This window comes from Phalacrocorax carbo, chromosome Z (genome assembly GCF_963921805.1).
Source record: "Phalacrocorax carbo chromosome Z, bPhaCar2.1, whole genome shotgun sequence".
Lineage (NCBI taxonomy): Eukaryota > Metazoa > Chordata > Aves > Suliformes > Phalacrocoracidae > Phalacrocorax > Phalacrocorax carbo.
The window spans coordinates 46,279,581-46,292,095 of record NC_087548.1 but is presented as its reverse complement, the minus strand read 5'-3'; the positions used below and the strand labels follow the sequence as shown (position 1 = coordinate 46,292,095).

Genomic DNA, 12,515 nt, shown 5'->3' with positions numbered 1-12,515 from the left:
ACAATCTTACACTAGTCCAAAGTAAGAGGAAAAGGAACTACCTTCCAACATATGCAAAGCCTACTTCAAATATAAAAGCAGATATGCCCTAATCGTTTTCCAGCGTATTACATTATTATCAATGGTCACTCTACTACCACTAAAATACTGCTACTTTCTTTAAACTTTCATTCCTGAAATTATGTGCTACCTTAAAATTCCAACATGTGCTTTGACGTACAGCTCCCATAGCTATAGAAAAAGGAACCCTGGTGATACGGAGCTTTCTAAAATGTAAAAAGAAAAGCAGATTTACATTAAAAAAAATGAAAAGCTCTATCTCCTTTAGCTACCTGATTGTATTAAGTGTTGTCTCTTGTGATTCCTGTAGTTGCCAATATCTAACCACTGAACTCACCTTCTCTGTATGCACTTAGAGTAGACAGCTGACCTGCTTTACATCCCTGCAGCCAGGGCAGCACTGCAACAAACTTGGGATCAACTTGCTTTCAAACATTCATCCTGACAGAAAGTTATACAGATACCACAGGTGACATACTATTGCAGTTTTTAAATCAGCAAACACAGAATAAAAATGAAACATTAAACAACTGTTCATGTCATTCATAAACCTGTAGGAAGTCTGAAAGAAATGTGGTGTTCCTCTGTGCAAAACACTGCAATTAGTATACACACAAACAATCTGACATGTCCCAGGCACAGACGGCAGCTTCAGTAGCTCAGAGAAGCACCACATGTATTTATCAGCTTAAGGGCCTACAGTGTAACATATTGATTTTTCTAAACATATCATTTTATGTCATTACATAATACACAGGGCTGAAGGCTGACTCAGCCTCAACTTGTCTGGACCTGTGTAACATATAAAAAAGAAAAAGTAATTTTGTATATGTAAATCTGGAATAAATATTGCTCTTGTATAGCCTAAAACTGTTTTTTAGTTCTCTAAGCTGATATCCTTCCATACAGATCTATTCACCATGTTTTGACAGCTAATTTAATTACTTTATGAATGTCACTGTAGATTTTAGGAAAAGGCTGGATGCATAAATGGAAAATAGAAGCTCTGAGCATAGCAGAAGCAATGTTTAAGATGTAATCACTTTTTAGATTTTGCAGAACCTCAAGTATTTATGTTGCAGCTGGCAACAAAAAAAAACAAAAAGTTCCATGGAGAGGTAAGAGATAGTAATGATCCTTTTATATTAATGCCAGTCGGCACATAATGAAAACACCATGCAGATCCCCTATTTACACTAAGCAACAGCCACAGCTGTTACTAGACCAGTGAAGTGAAGGAGAGAGTGATTTGTAAAACAGAATATAGTGACAGCTAGAATCAGCCCAGGTAGCAGATTCAGCTATTGAAAAGAGAGGACACTCTTCCTGAACTGCTCAATATATAGAAAGGTTTCCCAAGAGTTTTGCTGAGTTACGTTTCTTCTATTTAATAGGACTAGTTCAAATGAGATCTCAAAACCAGAAAGAAAACCCTACTTTCCAGTCTCCTCCCACTCTCTATGAAGCAGGAGCTAATCTGTATGGAAATCCCACACAGACCAGGACTTAGTGGCTACTGAAATCAAATCACATCATCAAAAAAAGAGCACTCCCTCTTTATCATTTTGCTTAGTGCTTCCTTTGCAGAAAATAAACACAGTAAAACAGTTCCAATGGTGTGTAAATGCACAAGGGGAAAAAATATTGTCCAGTGATAACTGTAAATTTTAAACCAATATCTGATGCAAGACTATGTTGTTCCTTGGTACTCATTAATTAAATTTCAGGTTAATTGCTTTTATTATAAGTTTCTCTTTCTAGCTTCTACTTAGCTATCCTTAAAAACAAGGCCAAAACATTGCAAAAGAAGAAGAAGGAACACAACAAAAAGTGTTCTGATTTACTTGTACACATTGAGCCAGTGAGTATTCTATAACACATATTTCAATTGCTCCCAGTCTTGCTGGTTTTGAATAATGGCTACTTGAGAAGCAGAAGGGAAGTGTTGAGTTTTAGGAAGTGTAGTGTTTGGCAGATAGTCACAGTTGTACAAAACATATGCATGTTGATTTTGCAGCTCAGAATAAAAAACACATTGCTTTCCTCTAGGTATCTAAGTTTCTGACATCAGGAGCTTGGAAAAAGCATAAATTGTCATTAGTACACACAACTCTCTTCATTCATAAAAGTATTCACTTTTAAGAAAAATAAAGTATGCAACATGCCAATAACAGAATTCTATGGAAGCGTTGTTTTTTAGTGAAAGATAGTAGTTTAAAGTAAAATTACTTGTAAACCAAGTTACATAGAAAACCATCAAAATTAGACCAAATTTGAAATGAGGTGTCTTTTGACATGCAGATTTTGTACTGTGGTGGATGACACTAATATGGTTATATTTAACAATACGTGATAAGTATGCTCTCACAGTATTTTTGCTGTACAAGACATAGAAGTAGAGCTCAAATACAGTTATGCTGAAATTAGGACTTCCAGTTATAGCTAACATTACCCACTGAACATCTTAGCTGTGGTGGAGACAGTTGTACACGTACACCATCTTCCCCTTAAAGAGAGGTACTTCACAAATTCTGTGACAAAAATAATCCTTTTTTTCTGTGGATAAGATTTTAGGAAGTAAGGTTCTATGAGAGCTAGGGATAAAAGCTCTCAGCCCTGCAGGGAAGTACTTGAGGATACTGGTGGATGAAAAACTGGGTATGAGCCAGCCCAGAAAGCCAGTCATAACCTGCATCAAAAGGAGCATGGCCAGCAGGTCAAGGGAGGTGATTCTGCCCCTCTACTCCACTCTGGTGAGACCCCACCTGGAGTGCAGCACCCAGCTCAGGGGCCCTCAGCACAAAACAGACATGGACCTTTTGGAGCAGGTGCAGAGGAGGGCCACGAGAATGATAAGAGGCATGGAGCACCTCTCCTATGGGGACAGGCTGAGAAAGTTGGGGTTGTTCAGTCTAGAGAAGAGAAGGCTGCAGGGAGACCTTATTGCAGCTTTTCAATATATAAAGGGGGCTTTGAAAAATGTAATTTAGTGAAAGATGGCCATGCCTGTGGCACAGGGGTTGGACTAGAAGATCTTTGAAGGTTCCTTCTAACTAAAACCACGCTCTGTTTCCATGAAAATTAGATTCACAGACATCCAAACTCAAGTTGGGGAACACTAGTTTGATCCCTTGAATACCATCGAGATTGCATTTCCCATGGCTTAATTGTTATAGAAATTTTCTTCAGGCTGAAAAACAGGCCTTTTGTTTCTAGTTAAAATCCATTAATTCAAAGTTTAGCCTTCTGCTTTATGTTTGTCTGCTGCATTAAAATTCCTATTTCTATACTACGATTTTTCACTGATAAACATTGACAAGCAAGTGGACTTGTTCACTCTTAAATGATCTTAAAAACACATGTTTTCTGTTTATGCTATGGCTTTTCTTCTGAATGTTCCCCAGTTTATCTGCATCATTCTTGTCTGCGAACAGCAGAAATCTTTCAAATAAGACTAGCAGCAATGCTAAACAAGTACTAATACAACTTCTCCATTGAAGTACCTTCTGTTTATATATCCAACAATTCTGTCACTAGAATTTACACTTGAAACTTTTATGTAGTTAATTACTTCTGCACCCACAGTTTTTCTTAAAATTACAATTCCCATAATGGACATCATTCTAAAAACAGAGCAGCTGTGATTTCCATTTCTATGTTTTTCAGTGGACCATATTGGACTACAGCAGGACTTTAGAAATAGAATTTCAAGCAATACCAAATCAAATGTCTTACAGAACTTTATTACATTAGTATCAATAGCTAATCAAACAAATTTATAATTTCATTAAAAGAAAGTTTGGTATGATAGAAATGAGGTTATCTGAAACTGTCAGCCCATTTTGGTTGCCACTATTTTGTCATATTTCGGTATCTTCATAATAAAAGAAACATTTCAGATCTTCCATTATTCTGTTTCAGATCAATGAGAAATTTTCTTGGAGAGTTTTGAAACTTTCTTTGTTCCAGGACTTGCTTAAAATCAGCATTAACACGTAGAGACTAACTCAGGAGGGTTTCATTTTGGACAGTAGTATAACTGCACAGTTTGTGAGTGGTATAAATAACACACCTAGTATTTACAAATTCTCTTCTTCCACAAGAATTAATGCTAAAAAGTTAAAAAGGAGAGAAAACATCAAACCAAGTATTTTTTATATGTAAGTCTTGAAAAGCCCATCCTTTGTTGCTTTTCTGTTTAAATATGATTGACTTAGCTGGCACTCTATTGCATAAAACCGGACATAGCTCATCTATAATAAAAAGAGTGATAAATATGATTTCCTCTAACCGCATTCATAAATTTAGGACTATTTAAATTCTCTAATGTGAGTCTAATTTGAGTCTAAATTCTCAAAGCCTCAAGTATTTTCAGATTAAAAAGTATTGATTTATTAAACAAAAAATATATGTAAAACTAGATTTCTGACACTCTACAGTATATACACTTACATAATTATATATAAACAGATCATTAAATAGCAAGCAACATAACATAACTTTTTATCCAGCAAACTCATTCTCATACAACTTGGAAAATTCCAATAACTGTCCACATAATCCTCTAATCTGAAACCATTACTAGAATATCTTTATCATCATTTTGTTGATAGTATTTGTTCACACTGCTTAGTTCATAAAATCTTATTTAATACACTGCTATAAGACTGCTTAGCACAGAAGTTTCAGTCACGTTGGTATTTGAATTTGTGAACAGTTGAAAGCTTATAATATGCTTGAAAAAAAGCAGCAGAATTGGTACAGTTTCTGTATAGAAAGTTGTGGAAACTCATCTAAACTGAAAATCCCCAGAAGGATAATTTCCTTGAAGAACAGAAGGTAAATGCAAACAACTAGGTATATGTTCACACTTCAAATATTTAAATAACTAAACGTGTTATTTGGTCTTAAGTATACAACAGTTGACATTGATTTTCTAAATTAATCCTTCCCCTCTTATAAAATCAAATCTATTTTTAAGGTGATGGTTTATATTCCACTTTTTCAACTACAATGTACAGTATCTTCATCCTGAGGTCATCTATGCCTGTGTACACTTTATTACAGTGAATATTTACTTTCAGCAGGTCTATATGTAAATTAGTGGCTGTTGCTGTGGACCTGAAAATAAATATTTTTATTTAAAAGGTGAAAAGTCATCTTATGAAGGCTTTACTGCTCTTTGCTTTATCTGTGGTTACTGGGAGCAACTACAGTAACAAATAAAAAAAATTTGTGATGAGTTTGAAGTACTTCTGGACTTCTATGGTTTCCAATGTTTTTTACTGAGGTGGGTAAAGATAGAGTTTTCTGCTATTTAGTTGTGATGTAGCAATTTTTGATCTTCAGAGCTGAAGACTGAATAATACTTTCGTTGTGTAAGAAGGAGCAGAATCTGTGAAAAGAAAAAAGCAATATATCTCAGACTTCAGCTATGTAATCCAGCACAAATGAACGGAGCCCTTAGCTATAAACAGCTAGGTTTGGTTTTATTTCGAAGGTGCTCTACAAGTGATGTCTGTGCTATCTTTCAGAAATTCTGGTGGCTCGTATTATACAAAACCTATTCCTTCCCCTGTCCGGTTTTCAAAATCAGGTATTGTCATAATCTATAGCACAAGAGTTCAGAAGCAGGAAATCTAACAGTGATTCATGATCCAACCTCATCATAAAAAGCATGGAGGTACATTCTGTCTAGGAAGGCAGAAAAGTGTATCCCTGAGCTGTTTTGCCCCAAAGGAGTGTAAAGCTGGCCTACGCTCAACAGGACCAAATGCAGGTTTCAGAATTATGTTAGACTCTCCTTTTCACAAGTATGTAACTACAACTCCATCACTACATATGTGATTAGTATCTCTAAAGCCAAATTATTATCTCAGGTTTTTTCTCCATTTCTTCTCTCCATTTTAACTACTGCTGCTACCATTATCAGAATCTGGCACTTCTATAGCAGTCTTCCCATTAGAAGCAGGCAGCCTGAACACTTGTATGCAGCTTATGGACATTAAGGAATAAAAGTCCAGTATCAGAACATGAAACATATTCTCCAGCTACATCCTGTGGCCTTTCTTGACATTTCTCCTTTACCAGGTCTTGTAGGACCGCTATACAGACAACTTACATGAAATGCACGGAACAAAAACATACTATAAGATTCATTACACAAAAATTCATTTCTACACACAGACTCTCAAGGAAATTTAAACGGAGCCTGTAGAGTATTTTGGCTCACAGGAAATTTTCCCTTTGTTTCCTAACATGTTTTTGTAAACAAAACTCAAGAGATTGACTGTTACTTAATTATGGTAAATATAAGACAGAATAGCAAAATAAAGTAATACATAAACTTTCAGGTGGGACTAAACTTTCAGCAGTGACTAAATAGTGGCTCAAAAATTAGTACATTGATACAGATACACTGGTAAAGAATATTCTATAAATGCAAAGACCATTTCATATATACACTGTGTTTCTTTTTGAGGAGGAGGAGCACTTCTCCAGGAATTCAAAATAACTAATGGTAAACACAAGAGAGGTAAGTAAATCTGGATAATCAGGATAATCATTGCACACATTATCATTGAATTAAGGTTAATGCATGTACAAACACACCATTATTTTTTTATATTTGTTCAATATCAAGTGTTTTACTTAGGGCCCAAACTTTTAACAAAACACATTCCACCTTTTCACTTTTAGTCTTACTTAATACTATAACAGAAAATTACAGTTTAAGGGTAATTTTTAAGAGTACAAGCAATATAATGCTCCCAATGTATGTCTACATTTATATCCAAGATAGCAGGAAGTTTACTGCAAGTTAACACATACCCCTTTCCTTTAGGTCTTCAATGTATGCTTTCATAAACTCTTTCTCAAATTGCTCCCTTTCACGTTTACTTTCTATAATTTCTTCAGTGTCTTCACATACGATTGTTTCAACCGGACTGTCCTTGAGACTTATGAATCTAGAGAGAGATTAACACAAGAATATATGAAACAGGCTTCTGAACATCACTGGCCAACACAAGTGACATTTTAGAAGTTGCTACTACAGGCAGAAGAGGAACCGTAAAGAACATTTGCTCATTTTTTGCATTATGGCACTGTTAGGATCTATTATTAGAAATAAATATTTCAAGTGGCACCATCTTTATGTTCCACTTTCCTTATAAAAATGAACAGATTTAGCTCTTTCTTTTCACTTAACTACATAAATCATTCTTTGCAATAACAGGTATATTTATTTTGGTACTTCTGACAGACTACACTGTAAATTCACATCTGGTAATGAACAGTAGGAGCCCCATCCGAACAACATTGCCTAGCAATCTGGAAGTTTGCCAGTGTCGCTTAGCTGACAATATCTATCTCCATTTTTTTGGTTGTTGTTATGCTACTTCTTTTTTACAATGCATGACTGGACATGCATTATGTCATATTTATGAATTTCCTGAAGCTGTACATTGCAGGTGAAAAACTAGATGGTTACACAAACAACTTACATAACGTGCAAAATAAGTGCACACATTGAAAAAAAATCTGATGATTATTACTTCTCCAAGAAATAAAAAAAAAAAGAGAGAAATTAATAAAATTGTTACTTTCAAAAGAACGAATGTTCCAACAAATAATTACTTTTAAAAATCTCATTAATTGCTGTGAGTCTGTGGTCAGTTGATCTTGGCTGGCTGGCCCACCAAGAAGCTCTCTCATTCAACCTCCTTAGCAGGACAGGGGAGAATATAAGACAAAAAACTTGCAGGTTGAGCTAAAGACAGCTTAATGAAGAAAAGCAAAAGCCATGCGTGGAAGCAAACCAAAGCAAAAGAAATATTCTCTACTTCTCATCAACAGGCAATGTCAGGTGACTGCCTGGGAAGCAGGGACTCTGTGTAGTGGTTACTTTGGAAGACAAACACCTTAATGACAAATGACCCACCTTCCTCCTCCTTCCCCCTAGTTTTATTGCAGAGCAATACAGTAATAGAGAATGGAATATCTCTTTGGTCAATTTGAGCCAGCTGTCCCAGCTCTGTCCCCTCCCAACCTCTTGCTCATCCTCAGCATACTGGCCTTTGTGGGGTAGGGTTGGAGAAACAGCATTGATGCTGTGGGAGCACTGCTCAACGGTCGTCAAAACCCTTGGTGTGTTATCAACACCGTTCTAGCTAAAATACAAAGTCCAGCACTATAAGTACTGCTATGGGGAAGGTTAATTCAAGCCCAGCCACACCCAGTACAGAGTCTCAAATGGTTTCATAATCAAAGACCTGAACATTGCCTGCAGAAATGCAAGATCATTTTAACTGCAGACTAAAAGACCTTTTAGTCTTATTCCACATGCAGCAGCAAGGTGCTCTTTCACAACAAAGAATGAGCTACTAAACTCAAGTGACACTACTTAGCCTTTTAACTACCCATGCCTCCCACTCCCAGCAGCATACTTTTGACAGCTCTGAGCTTGTCAGTAGCTAACTGTCAGACTACTGGTCCCACTCTGGGGCATCACTTTGCAGCTCCAGAGTTAGAGCTACCATTATGACCAAGTCTACACAGGAATAGCTGTTGAGGCATACAGATGCACAATGTGGGGAACTGGAAGATGAAAATCAGAGTGCTGCAGCTCCTCCTCAATTTCCAAACTCTCTAGTGCCTTCCTAAGGGCTTTGATATAAATTGGGTCAGAATTTGACCACCAAGTATGGTAGAAACTGATGCTTGTGAAAGTATTTGTCCTGGGTGCATCTACCTTATCTTCTTAAGAATATATTCCTTTCTTTTTCACTTTTACTTACTTTAAACCTGTGGTTGACTCACAGACAGCTGTGGGTATCTCAACCAGGTCATCGCCACTGACAACTAGCAAACTGAGCTTTGGCATATTGACCAGAGCTCGTGGAAGATAAGTCAACTTGTTTTTCTGTAGGAGAAGAGTCTGCAGCTGATCTAACCTGTAAAAATGTAGAAGATAAATATTTAAAGTTATCTTTATTTCAGACAGGAGTATCTATCTAAAATAGCAATACAGACTTAATCTTGTGTAAAAGAAGAACAATTACATATACCATCTTTGGCTTCCTAAAAATTACCCATACCACACTTTCACAAATTGTCATCAGCTTTAATGGAAATTTCCAGTCCTGGTTCAACACTATAGATATTAATCGCATACTTCTGACAAGTACTCAGAAGCATGCCCAGGATAAAAGGTTACAAAAATTACTGTGCTTTCATACAGAAGATGTTGACAGAATATGATATAAAGCCTCACCATGTGTATCTCAGAACTAATGAAAAATATGGGTCACCAACTCACACCTTTGCCCATTTGCTTGATACATCCGTGCTAGGCAGTATATCCCCATCTATTGTTTTTCACTGGTAATTAGCACTGTAGGGACCAAGAGAAAGACAAGCTCCTGGTCATATGGCTTTTGCAAGTTGTCCCACAGAAATCAATTTAATGACAATATTTTGTGGAGGAAGGCATTGGGCTTCTTTTGCTTTATTTCCCCTGCCTTTTCCTAATGCAATAGTAATTTGTGGCTGAGCATTTATTCCTTGGAGTAGGTAGAAATGAAAAGCATAGCAAACTGATGAAACAAGTTTGTCTCATTTGACCAGAAGGGTCCATTCCTAAAACACTGTTGCAGGCTATTGCTTATCAGGCCCATACGGTTTGTTTGAATTCAGGGAAAGATATTAAGTAAGGCTTCAGCTAACTGCCAACTCATCTTTTTTAATCACAGTTTGTGGTAGTTCCTTGAGGTTCTTCGAAACTGCAGGCACTGAAATCATGAGTCTGAATAAGAGTTGTCATTTTACTTGGGAAGGTGGGGGGAGGCGGAGCGGGCAGGGTATCCTGACATTTTCTACTCTTCAGAACACAAACGAGCCCAAGAGATCTCAAAATTCAAAACCCAGTTTCAAACAAAGGAAACCTTATTTTGTGGTGTTTGATTATGACGCTTTAGTATCAAGTCTGGCAACTCAGTACAAAATGGAGATGATGAAAAGTAGAAAAGGAATATTTTTGAGATAGAGAAATATATATAGGTTGAGTAGGTATCCTTCCATAAAATAAAAATAACCTGTTAGAAGCTGTTTGAAGTTAATTAAATCTCTGTTCAGATGCCCTGGAAAAAAAATGGCAGGTTTATGTTGTTGTTGCTAGAGCATGTGAATTGCTAATACAAAATAAGGCTTTAGCCCTGCTGTCGGAGAAATCTGTGATTGCACACTGTCCCAGAAAATTCTTTTTGCCAAACAGCCAAGGTCTTGCAAAAGTTAGGGTTGAATTAATTTTCTGTGAAGTTTCTTCTGCCTCAGGCATCTCTATTTCCAGATCAATAAAAAATCCATATTTTTTTAATAAACTTTAGTTAATATATGTTTTGGTTTACTTATGACTACATAAAGTTTTGTAAACCAAGTTACAACAGGACTCCAGAGTAAATAAATGGGCCCAGGGATAAGGAAAGTGCTTTCTCAGGCTAGTAAGTCTCATTAAAAGGAGCAGCATGATTTTTTTAAAACTCCTTCTAGTAGATCTCTATATTGAGAGTGAGTATACGTATGCTTATGCATATATACTTCAGAGTAGGAGGGGAGGACTGTTCGAGGGTTTTTAATCTAACCAATATTTTTCTGTTTTACTGCCAAAGTTTATCAAGTCTTTTCAGTAACTTAAATATGCTTTAATTCATCTTTCCCTCCAACTACTACTACCAACTCCACATGGTGAGTCCCCTTTGCTGGAACTGGGACAGAGTATGCCCCATGAACTTACCAGATAACAATGCCTGGATATAATGACAAATTATCATGAATGCAGCAGAAAAATGTAATTAGTTAACTGAACAGTAGAGGTACTGAATGTGCAATCTGCCACCAATGAGCTAGAAAACGCAAATTCTGTTCTCCAACATAGCCCACCAACAGTAATTGTAATGCTTACATGCAAAACTACCTGATGCATTTCCAAACGTTAGTTTTTTCATAAGATTTTTCATTAAATGTGTCCCTTGGAAGCTTGTTGTTTTCTAGATTTGCTTTATAGTTCACAAGCCTGTCAAAGAATTAAAACATAAACTACCTGTCTATGTCTTCTGGGAGATCTTTCAGGTTGTTGCTGCTAATATCCAACCACTGCAAATTAGACATCCGGAGTACACAAATTGGAATAGAATGGAACTTGTTTGCTGACACATCCACAACTGTGACTTGTTTCAGGTTACTTAGCTAGAAGGAAGTGGTATTTTATTTTAGTTACATTTTTGCAAATACAAGAAGACATTTCATTTATCAAACATTCTTATTCCTCTCAAAGCATGTAGAAAAATAAGAATTGCATGGTTTTTTTACTGAACATTTTGCCAGCTTTATCTCTTAGTCATCATTCTATAGGAAAAAGGATTTTGGAAATACCTACCTCCCAAAGTGTTCATCCTCTTTCTGACACTGCCATGGTAAATGAACGAAATTTTCATTCTAAAAAATCCTATACTTTCAGATGACACAAAGGCTGGAACCAGGCATTACTTGGTTCCTTCCTAGATTACATATGAACTAAGCTCTGAAGAGACAAAACACAGTTTTGATAATTAATAGATGCTAGGGTACTATTCTCAAAATCAGAGATTTTATAACCCCCATCAAAAATATATATATTTCCTTTGCTATAACTCTGTTATGCACTGAGAGTGTATTGCTAGGAGACCCTTAGAAAATGAAACTGCCAATTTATGTCAACAGAAAATTTGGTTCAATATTTTTCAAAAATCTTTAAGAATACATCTTTCATACTGGAAACTAAATATATAATAAGGTGCACTAGAGCTTTTTATTTGAATACCTTTCAAAGGAATTACATTTTTAAGCAATAAACCTTTAGTGCAATGAAGGTTAACTACAAATGTAAAATATATTTGTTACAGAAATAAACATGTTAAATAAAGTTCTCTGTGTGCTGAATCAATTATTCACACTACCAGTGTTCATAAAACTATGCAGCTAGCTAAAGTGAATGTCAAAGGAGTATAAATGTTAAGCTAAAAAAGTACTTCAGAATGAAAGTTATGTCTCTGAGCTTCTAATCATATGTCACCGTCACAATCCAGCTCTGTAAATCTTGATACAGAAGAGAAAGTATCAAAAAAAATTCCATTGGTCTTTGCTTGAAGGTTTCTTAGAATGTAGAAAATAATTAGGAATTAAACACCCCAAAACAAGCATGTTTTCCACTTCCAAAGTGAGCAAAATACAAGAAACACCATAAATTATTAAAAAAAAAAATTATAAAGTAATAAAATTCATTCTGAATGCTTAAGAAGGATTTCTTTATTATTTATTAAGAATCAAATCCTTTTTTGTTATATTTTATGGCCAAATTTCTTCATACTGCAGTACTGCCAGATTTTCATGTTAATCTGACCCTTGCCATTTAAAATGCT

The 12,515-nt window shown here is 35.9% G+C and overlaps 1 protein-coding gene across 1 annotated transcript in view; it reads right to left on the bottom strand.

Moving 5' to 3' along the window:
- Window positions 1–3,782: 3,782 nt before the first annotated feature.
- LRRC2 (leucine rich repeat containing 2) overlaps window positions 3,783–12,515 on the bottom strand; it is a 66,876-nt gene continuing 58,143 nt past the window's right edge. Inside the window, exons 6-9 of the mRNA XM_064438716.1 lie at window positions 11,159–11,304; window positions 8,859–9,014; window positions 6,892–7,028; window positions 3,783–5,455 (exon numbers count right to left, since the gene is read on the bottom strand). Of these exons, the coding sequence (XP_064294786.1) occupies window positions 5,406–5,455; window positions 6,892–7,028; window positions 8,859–9,014; window positions 11,159–11,304 (489 nt within the window). The 3' untranslated portion in view covers window positions 3,783–5,405. The remainder of the gene's footprint in view (window positions 5,456–6,891; window positions 7,029–8,858; window positions 9,015–11,158; window positions 11,305–12,515) is intronic.